General features: G+C 40.2%; 1 protein-coding gene across 1 annotated transcript in view; it reads right to left on the bottom strand.

Moving 5' to 3' along the window:
* The window catches only part of TTLL12 (tubulin tyrosine ligase like 12), a 114,749-nt gene that overhangs the window by 61,040 nt on the left and 41,840 nt on the right, over positions 1–11,869 (bottom strand). The window contains exon 5 of the mRNA XM_053719056.1: positions 5,663–5,796. Coding sequence (XP_053575031.1) covers positions 5,663–5,796 — 134 coding nt within the window. The remainder of the gene's footprint in view (positions 1–5,662; positions 5,797–11,869) is intronic.

The raw sequence follows: 11,869 nt of genomic DNA, 5'->3' as shown, positions 1-11,869 counted from the left end.
CTACCCAAATGACCCTGATCAGAAGTTTACATACCCAGGTGATTTTAGCCTGATAACATGCACACAAGTTGACACAAAGGGGTTTGAATGGCTATTAAAGGTAACCATCCTCACCTGTGATCTGTTTGCTTGTAATAAGTGTGTGTGTATAAAAGGTCAATGAGTGTCTGGACTCCTGACAGACCCTTGCATCTTTCATCTAGTGCTGCACTGATGTTTCTGGATTCTGAGTCATGGGGAAAGCAAAAGAATTGTCAATGGATCTGCGGGAAAAGGTAGTTGAACTGTATAAAACAGGAAAGGGATGGGGCGGAGTCAGCTACCGAAGAGTTCAGACGTGTTTGCAGAGAGCTCCCTGCTCAAAGTTATTATATCTGGGGATATTTGTTGCGTATAAGCTCTAATTTCCTTAAAAATCCTCAGACACTTATACCAATAGTGCAGTGACCTCAGTAAGAAAGAAATTTGGGATTATTCAAGTGGCCAAGGCGCCCATACACCACTTTACAGAACGGCACCATGGAAGACCTCCACGTGGCGATACAAACCGAACTGGCAGAATTCAGAAGGGACATGCTGGTTCAACTTCAGCGTCTACTACACAAAACCCCACATACGGGCATTTCAATGGAGACTAGATGCGCTGAGAGACAGGAGAGAACAGCATCACTGCCATGCAGGGTTAATGAGCCGGATGCCTCTACACTGCTCCCTGAGAGCAATTATGGCTTAGGACTTTTAACCACACTATGCAGAGATCCCCCTCTCACGCCGCCTGTGAGTACCCCGAGGTTTACGTGTGTTCTTACTGATCGTGATGGAGAATATGGACCGATAGGGGTTCCTGCGCAGGGAACAGGTTTTTCCTACGGGCCTGAGAATCTTGAATCATCGGCACAGGGGAAGCGGCACGCATGGTCGTTAAATGTGACGCAGTCTGATTCTGAGAGCTTCGCAAACGGAGCTCCTCTCCTCTACAAGCACTGGTTGAGGAAGGTAGATGATTCCTAGCTCCAACTTGAAGGATCGAGAACGATGCCTATTGTTGTTAAGGGGCAAATTCTTCTAGGTTCAAAGCCGATGCAACAGTTGCCATTATGGGACCCAGGTGGGTCTGTGTCTACAGGATTAACTTTAAGCTTGCACAGCTATTTGACCCCAGTCTACCTACTTAGAGGATACACTAAGGGGAGATCCCTAAACTAATGCTAGGTTTATTTTATTCCAGACTTGACAATTGTATGCTCTGTCTATATTGCTCACATATTCTGGACTTTTTTACTCTTCAGATGTGTGTGGAGAGTCTGAGGGACAGCTCTGTGTGTTACACTTACCTCCCTACATATGCAGGGTTCTGTTGAGGCTAAGGAGACTGTCAGACAAAACACCGGAGCCACCAGTTTGGGTTAGGGAACTTTGCTTCTCATGTGAGGGGGTACACACCATTTGATAGTAAAGTCTTCTAATTATGGTTACCCCCCATGACGACGAAGAAGTCAGAAAACACAGACTTGTGACTTTATATGAAACAGATGCAGTGTGGATGGACTGCTAATTAGATGTTGGGTAATGTTTGAAACGTTATAATATATAGCATTTTACCTACACTATATTAGTCTAAGACGCGTTTCAGTCTGTAATGCTGAAAAGGTTAATTCTAGATAAATTTGCTTTTTGTTGCTGCCACGACACCGTAGCTGTAAATTACTGGTAGACACTTCCCAATGCACTTATGCCTCGGCTCTCTCCAAGTGCCGAAGGCTGTTATATTAACTGAGTCCCAAATAGTTTACTGTTTCGATTGTTCTGCAGTTAATTTAACATGCTGTTCTGTTCTAAACTCTCCTACTCAAGCTTTATTGTTAATATATAGTTCTCTCTAATACGTGTACAAGTGAATATCTGATTAAGACTAGGATTATAAATTAGTTAGATATTTATGTATAGAGGGGTGGCTTACATGGTCTCATTTCATCTACTTAAAGGGACACTGTAACCAAAAATTTTCTTTCGTGATTCAGATTGAGCATGAAATTTTAAGCAACTTTCTAATTTACTCCTATTATCAAATTTTCTTCATTCTCTTGGTATCTTTATTTGAAATGCAAGAATGTAAGTTTAGATGCCGGCCCATTTTTGGTGAACAACCTGGGTTGTCCTTGCTGATTGGTGGATAAATTCATCCACCAATAAAAAAGTTCTGTCCAGAGTACTGAAACCAAAAAAAAGCTTAGATGCCTTCTTTTTCAAATAATGATAGCAAGAGAATGAAGAAAAATTGATAATAGGAGTAAATTAGAAAGTTGCTTAAAATTGCATGCTCTTTCTGAATTACAAAAGAAAAATTTTGGGTACAGTGTCCCTTTAAGATACTCGGAATAGATTAAGATGCCCCATATTTATTCAGGAATGTATGCCACTACTACTTGGTTATTATGTGCATTGACAAAAGTAGCATATTCTTTTCTGTGTGTGAATACATTATCACCTGCATATTCCCATTTGTTACAGCTTATGATATGGTATAGGTTATATCCAGAACTTTGCTTTTCTATCTGAAGGTAAGGATGTGACTCTCATTTTGTTGGAAACGATCAAACTGCAAAATACTTCACCTCCAATGCTCTCTATCTATTCAGTGCTGTATAGTATTTTAACTTAAGTGGGAGCAAGTACAAAATTATTTATCGGGCTACCCTAGGCGCCAGGTAAGCTCATCAGTATGTATACTCTTGACATGTTGGGGGGAAGCTCACATGGAGACATCCTGTTCAAATGCTAGGTCGCCTCTAGCCTATAGGATATTGTGAGGCAGATAGTCTGGCGACGTACTAGTTAGATTCCACCTTATATGCACCATAGTAATTTAACAGATAGGTGCATATTTGTACCACCATATCATATAACTAATGGATATCACTTATTCCCTCCTACAACGCTACGTGACAATCAGAACATCCATTACTCAAAGTTAATATGAGTCCTTAGCTACCTTATGCTACAATTTGTTAAGGCACATATACCCACTTAACACTTTAAGTTGCACTCATATATAGATTCCTGTTATTATGTTTGTTAGTAATTGATAGACCCTATAAGATGATGTCCTAAATGCTGATTGTTAAAATGTACTACTTTATATACAAACATTTGAGAGGCAGTCATGTTGGCCCTCATGTCTCCTACACACAGATTATTAGAGCTGGTTTACTGTTCAACCATTTTAACAATGATTAGCCCAACTGCCACCTAAACATACCTATCTGTGGCTATAGATGGGTTTTTGATATTAGTGTCCTAAATAGATACTTGAGCTGCAGCTGTAGTTTCAATTGTAAATTCTATGTTGCAGGAATTATATACCAGATTTTAGATTATGCCTGGATACGGCTGATGACATCAGTTTAGTTTATTTTACTCATATTCTATATTACTAGGCTCCGCCCCCCCCCCCTTTTTGGAGCTTATTTATTAAGCTAAGGGACACAGATCCCATCGAAGACCCCCGAAAAAAAAATACATAAGAGTCCTTCATTACAGTTATGGTTGATAAACCTTTCTGTGATATAGGTATATGTTTATAGTCTGGAGGACCCAAAAAGGGCCCTATATAATAATCCCTCCCCCCATACTCTATTCACTTATCTTTGTACCAATCTAGCAAAAAGGGCTTATATTTGACCCTATATGTTATTGAATTTAATAAGAAGATACAGATGTGAGGACCTAAAAAGGGGTCCTATATACCATAAACTTTAAAATCTGAGGTTGATTCACAGGTTCATTAACCACTTAGACTACATTACATTTCTTGGAATTGCTTATGGTTATTAGTTTCTTATTGTCTGAAATGTTTGCATGCCTTCTATTTTTGATGTAACGCTCTGTGTATAAACAGTGATGTATACTTTTCTAAACCGCCCCCACTGGCTGGAGGCCTATGTATGTGGTTACTATGTATTACTTTATCTTTCACCTCAATAAAAATATTTAAAAAAAAAAAAAAAAAGGAAAGGGATATAAAAAGATATCCAAGGAATTGAGAATGCAAATCAGCAGTGTTCAAACTCTAATAAAGAAGTAGAAAATGAGGGGTTCTGTTGAAACCAAACCATGGTCAGGTAGACCAACTAACATTTCAGCCACAACTGCCAGGAAAATTGTTCGGGATGCAAAGAAAAACCCACAAATAACTTCAGGTGAAATAAAGGACTCTTTGAAAACATGTGGTGTGGCTGTTTCAAGATGCACAATAAGGAGGCACTTGAAGAAAGATGGGCTGCATGGTTGAGTCGCCAGAAGAAAGCCATTACTATGCAAATGCCACAAAGTATCCCGCTTACAATACGCCAAACAGCACAGAGACAAGCCTCAAACCTGGCAAAAAGTCATTTGGAGTGATGAGACCAAAATTGAGCTTTTTGGCCACAACCATAAACGCTACATTTGGAGAGGAGTCAACAAGGCCTATGATGAAAGGTACACCATTCCTACTGTGAAACACGGAGGTGGATCGCTGATGTTTTGGGGATGTGTGAGCTACAAAAGGCACAGGAAATTTGGTCAGAATTGATGACAAGATGAATGCAGTATGTGATCAAACAGAACGCCTCATTTTCCACTTCCTGATTAGAGTTTGAACACTGCTGATTTGCATTCTCAATTGCCTGGATATCTTTTTATATCCCTTTCCTGTTTTATACAGTTCAACTACCTTTTCCTGCAGATCTTTTGACAATTCTTTTTCTTTACCTATGACTCAGAATCCAGAAACGTCAGTGCAGCACTGGATGAAAGATGCAAGGGTCTGTCAGGAGTCCAGAAACTCATTGACCTTTTATACACACACACTAATTACAAGCAAACAGATCACAGGTGAGGATCGTTACCTTTAATATCCATTCAAACCCCTTTGTGTCAACTTGTGTGCATGTTATCAGGCTAAAATCACCTGGGTATGTAAACTTCTGATCAGGGTCATTTGGGCAGTTTCTGTTGTCATTATGATTTAAAAAGAGTAAACACAGTTAATAAATGGTTTCAGCCACACACTAACCTTGAGTGAAAGAAAAGTTTTTGTGTTATCATTCATATTCTCTGAAAAATGGCAAAGAAATCAAAAATTCTGCCAGGGTATGTAAACTTATGAGCACAACTGTACATTTACAACTCCTTATGAGCTCGATTTATCAAGCAAGGGCGGACAGGGGAATACATAATTCACCCCAGCTCTCCTATGGCAGGCAGCAATCCGCTGCCAGAATTTAACATTGCACAAAATCTGTATTTTGTGCTTGTGGGCAATCCTGCCCCCTGCCCACGCACAGCCAATCATGTATGGGCAGGAGCTGTCAATATCCCTGGTCGGACCTAAGAGGTAGAGAAGAGGGTAGGGAAGCAGCGGTCTGATGAGCTGCAGTCATAGGGAGGAGAAGGGCTGGATAAATCGAGCCCTATGAGTCAGGCGTGCATGAGATTTAATGCAAAAATGTTATTAATAAAATACTTTTGGATTGCTACGGGTATACATTTGTGGCGCTGTTCTCCCAGCATGACAACACATCCACATCAGCAAATTATTTAGATGCATCTAAACTAAAGAGGTTAGGTTTTATTTAACATTTTATTAAAATAGGGTGCTTGAACAGACAGAATTCTGTACCTCATAATGGGCATTAGATGGTTCAGGTGTATGATGGCGTACGTGAGTCAGGTCTACAGGTTGCCACGGAACTAGCAAACAGCTGCGAATTAGCGGATCAGACTGTCCATATGCATAGTCACGCGAGACTTCATCTGCAAAACCGTATAGATTGTTAAAGGTACAATGAAGAAAAAAAAGACATTACATTAAGCAGCATCAGAATGTAAGAGCACCTACTAAAATGTATGTCATAGACTTGTATTATTTATTGAAGTAGTTTTTATTTATACACTGACTTGTGAATTAAATTGCTCAGTGTGAAATTGTAAGCCCTTGGCCTCCCTCCAGAGAGCTGTAATAGTTAAAGGGACAGTCTAGTCAAAAATAAACTTTCATGATGCAGATAGGACTTGACATTTTTATCAACTTTCCAATTAACTTTTATCATCAAATTTGCTTTATTATCTTTGTATTCTTAGTTAAAACTAAACCTAGGTAGACTCATATGCTAATTTCTAAGCCCTTGAAGGCCGCCTCTTGTCACATGATTTTTGTATTGCTTTTCACAACAAGAGACTGATAGTTCATGTGGGCCATATAGATGTGCCCATGCCCGGGGAGTTATTTAAGATTTAGCACCACACAGTACTAAATGCAAGTCAATAGATAATACATAGCTACATGTGATCAGGGGGCTGACAGAAAAGGCTTAGATACAAGGTAATCACAGAGGTAAAAGGGATATTAATATAACAGTGTTGATTATGGAAAACTGGGGAATGGGTAATAAAGGGATTATCTATCTTTTAAAACAATAACAATTATATTGTAGACTGTCCCTTTAATACAATCACAATTTCACAACTTGCAGTGTAAAAGTAACATTTCAGACTCTTTTGTCAGTAAACAACAGAGCAGTGCGAGTGTGAACTACTGATACACAGAGTAAAAGGCTACACAGAAACATTGCTGAATTCATCTGACTCACAGGCTCTCTAATAACTAGTAGCTCATCTAGATGCAGCAGCTGCTCCTCTCAGATAAACAAGCAGCCTCTTAAATAATATGTTAAATTACTTTTCTAAAAAATGAAACAACTTCCAATATTTAAATTTCCATGTTCTTCTTATAAATATTTTAGATATACACAGGGAAGGCGTTCACTTGATACAAGTAGCATAAAGAAACATGAAAGTCAAAATTTAGCTTCATGCATCAGACATATGCAAGTATGCAAAGTATTTCTATTGGTATCTTTGTTGAAATACAAACCTAGGTAAGCTCAGGAGACTCATATAGACCACACCTACACACGCATATAGACTCACACTCATATAGACCACACCCAGACACGCATATAGACTCTCACTCATATAGACCACACCCAGACACGCATATAGACTCTCACTCATATAGACCACACCTACACACGCATATAGACTCACACTCATATAGACCACACCTACACACGCATATAGACTCACACTCATATAGACCACACCTACACACGCATATAGACTCACACTCATATAGACCACACCCAGACACGCATATAGACTCACACTCATATAGACCACGCCTAGATATGCATATAGACTCACACTCATATAGACCACACTTAGACACGCATATAAACTCACTCATATAGACCACGCCTAGATATGCATATAGACTCACACTCATATAGACCACACTTAGACACGCATATAAACTCACTCATATAGACCACACCTAGACACGCATATAGACTCACACTCATATAGACCACGCCTAGATATGCATATAGACTCACACTCATATAGACCACACTTAGACACGCATATAAACTCACTCATATAGACCACACCTAGACACGCATATAGACTCACACTCATATAGACCACGCCTAGATATGCATATAGACTCACACTCATATAGACCACGCCTAGATATGCATATAGACTCACACTCATATAGACCACACCTAGACACGCATATAGACTCACTCATATAGACCACACCTAGACACGCATATAGACTCACACTCATATAGACCACGCCTAGATATGCATATAGACTCACACTCATATAGACCACACTTAGACACGCATATAAACTCACTCATATAGACCACACCTAGACACGCATATAGACTCACACTCATATAGACCACGCCTAGATATGCATATAGACTCACACTCATATAGACCACACCTAGATATGCATATAGACTCACACTCATATAGACCACACCTAGACACGCATATAGACTCACACTCATATAGACCACACCTAGACACGCATATAGACTCACACTCATATAGACCACGCCTAGATATGCATATAGACTCACACTCATATAGACTCACACTCATATAGACTCACACCTAGACACGCATATAGACTCTCACTCATATAGACCACACCCAGACACGCATATAGACTCACACTCATATAGACCACACCCAGACACGCATATAGACTCACACTCATATAGACCACACCCAGACACGCATATAAACTCACACTCATATAGACCACACCCAGACACGCATATAAACTCACACTCATATAGACCACACCCAGACACGCATATAAACTCACTACTCATATAGACCACACCCAGACACCCATATAGACTCACACTCATATAGACCACACCCAGACACGCATATAAACTCACTCCTCATATAGACCACACCCAGACACCCATATAGACTCACTACTCATATAGACCACACCCAGACACCCATATAGACTCACACACATATAGACCACACCCGGACACGCATATAAACTCACACTCATATAGACCACACCCAAACACGCATATAAACTCACACTAATATAGACCACACCCAGACACACATATAATATAAACTCACACTCATATAGACCACACCCAAACATGAATAAAGACTCAAACTCATATAGACCACACTCAGACACGCATATAAACCCACATTCATATAGACCACACCTAGACACGCATATAAACTCACACTCGTATAGACTACACTCAGACACACATATAGACTCACACTCATATAGACCACACCTAGACACGCATATAGACCACACCCAGACATGCAAGTAAACTCACTACTCATATAGACCACACCCAGACACGCATATAGACTCACACTCATATAGACCACACCCAGACATGCATATAAACACACACATATAGACCACACCCAAACATGCATATAAACTCACACTCATATAGACCACACCTAAATACATATATAAACTCACACTCATATAGACCACACCTAGACACGCATATAAACTCACACTCATATAGACCACACTAAGACACGCATATAGACTCACACTCATATAGACCACACTCAGACACGCATATAGACTCACACTCATATAGACCACACCCAGACACGCATATAAACTCACACACATATAGACCTCACCCAAACACGCATATAAACTCACACTCATATAGACCACACCCAAACACGCATATAGACTCACACTCATATAGACCACACCTAGACACGCATATAAACTCACACTCATATAGACCACACCCAAACACGAATATAGACTCACACTCATATAGACCACACCCAGACACGCATATAGACTCACACACATATAGACCACACCCAAACATGCATATAAACTCACACTCATATAGACCACACCTAAACACATATATAAACTCACACTCATATAGACCACACCTAGACACGCATATAAACTCACACTCATATAGACCACACCCAAACATGCATATAAACTCACACTCATATAGACCACACTCAGACACGCATATAGACTCACACTCATATAGACCACACCTAGACATGCATATAAACTCACACACATATAGACCACACCCAAACATGCATATAAACTCACACTCATATAGACCACACTCAGACACGCATATAGACTCACACTCATATAGACCACACCCAGACATGCATATAAACTCACACACATATAGACCACACCCAAACATGCATATAAACTCACACTCATATAGACCACACCTAAACACATATATAAACTCACACTCATATAGACCACACCTAGACACGCATATAAACTCACACTCATATAGACCACACTCAGACACGCATATAGACTCACACTCATATAGACCACACCCAAACACGAATATAGACTCACACTCATATAGACCACACCCAAACACGCATATAAACTCACACTCATATAGACCACACTCAGACACGCATATAGACTCACACTGATATAGACCACACCCAGACACGCATATAAACTCACACGCATATAGACCTCACCCAAACACGCATATAAACTCACTCATATAGACCACACCCAAACACGCATATAAACTCACACTCATATAGACCACACTCAGACACGCATATAGACTCACACTCATATAGATCACACCTAGACACGCATATAAACTCACACTCATATAGACCACACCCAAACACGAATATAAACTCACACTCATATAGACCACACTCAGACACGCATATAGACTCACACTCATATAGACCACACCTAGACACGCATATAGACTCACACTCATATAGACCACACCTAGACACTCATATAAACTCACACTCATATAGACCACACCTAGACACTCATATAAACTCACACTCATATAGACCACACTCAAACACGCATATAGACTCACTCATATAGACCACACCTAGACACGCATATAAACTCACACTCATATACACCACACCTAGACACGCATATAAACTCACACTCATATAGACCACACGCATATAAACTCACACTCATATAGACCACACCTAGACACGCATATAAACTCACACTCATATAGACCACACCCAGACACGCAAGTAAACTCACTACTCATATAGACCACACCCAGACACGCATATAGACTCACACTCATATAGACCACACCCAGACACACATATAGACTCACACTCATATAGACCACACCCAAACACGAATATAGACTTACACTCCTATAGACCACACTCAGACACGGATATAAACTCACACTCATATAGACCACACCTAGAAACGCATATAAACTCACACTCGTATAGACCACACCCAGACACGCAAGTAAACTCACTACTCATATAGACCACACCCAGACACCATATAGACTCACACTCATATAGACCACACCTAGACACGCATATAGACTCACACTCCTATAGACCACACCCAGACACGCATATAGACTCATACTCATATAGACCACACCTAGACACGCATATAGACTCACACTCATATAGACCACACCCAGACATGCATATAGACTCACACTCATATAGACCACGCCTAAATATGCATATAAACTCACACTCATATAGACCACGCCTAAATATGCATATAAACTCACACTCATATAGACCACGCCTAGATATGCATATAGACTCATATAGACCACACCCAGACACGCGTATAGACTCACACTCATATAGACCACACCTAGATATGCATATAGACTCATATAGACCACACCCAGACACGCATATATAGACTCACACTCATATAGACCACACCCAGACACGCATATAAACTCACACTCATATAGACCACACTCAGACACGCATATAGACTCACACTCATATAGACCACACCCAAACACGAATATAGACTCACACTCATATAGACCACACCCAAACACGCATATAAACTCACACTCATATAGACCACACTCAGACACGCATATAGACTCACACTGATATAGACCACACCCAGACACGCATATAAACTCACACGCATATAGACCTCACCCAAACACGCATATAAACTCACTCATATAGACCACACCCAAACACGCATATAAACTCACACTCATATAGACCACACTCAGACACGCATATAGACTCACACTCATATAGACCACACCTAGACACGCATATAAACTCACACTCATATAGACCACACCCAAACACGAATATAAACTCACACTCATATAGACCACACTCAGACACGCATATAGACTCACACTCATATAGACCACACCTAGACACTCATATAAACTCACACTCATATAGACCACACCTAGACACTCATATAAACTCACACTCATATAGACCACACTCAAACACGCATATAGACTCACTCATATAGACCACACCTAGACACGCATATAAACTCACACTCATATACACCACACCTAGACACGCATATAAACTCACACTCATATAGACCACACGCATATAAACTCACACTCATATAGACCACACCTAGACACGCATATAAACTCACACTCATATAGACCACACC

This window comes from Bombina bombina, chromosome 6, assembly GCF_027579735.1.
Source record: "Bombina bombina isolate aBomBom1 chromosome 6, aBomBom1.pri, whole genome shotgun sequence".
Lineage (NCBI taxonomy): Eukaryota > Metazoa > Chordata > Amphibia > Anura > Bombinatoridae > Bombina > Bombina bombina.
This window is presented reverse-complemented; position numbering and strand designations above follow the sequence as displayed.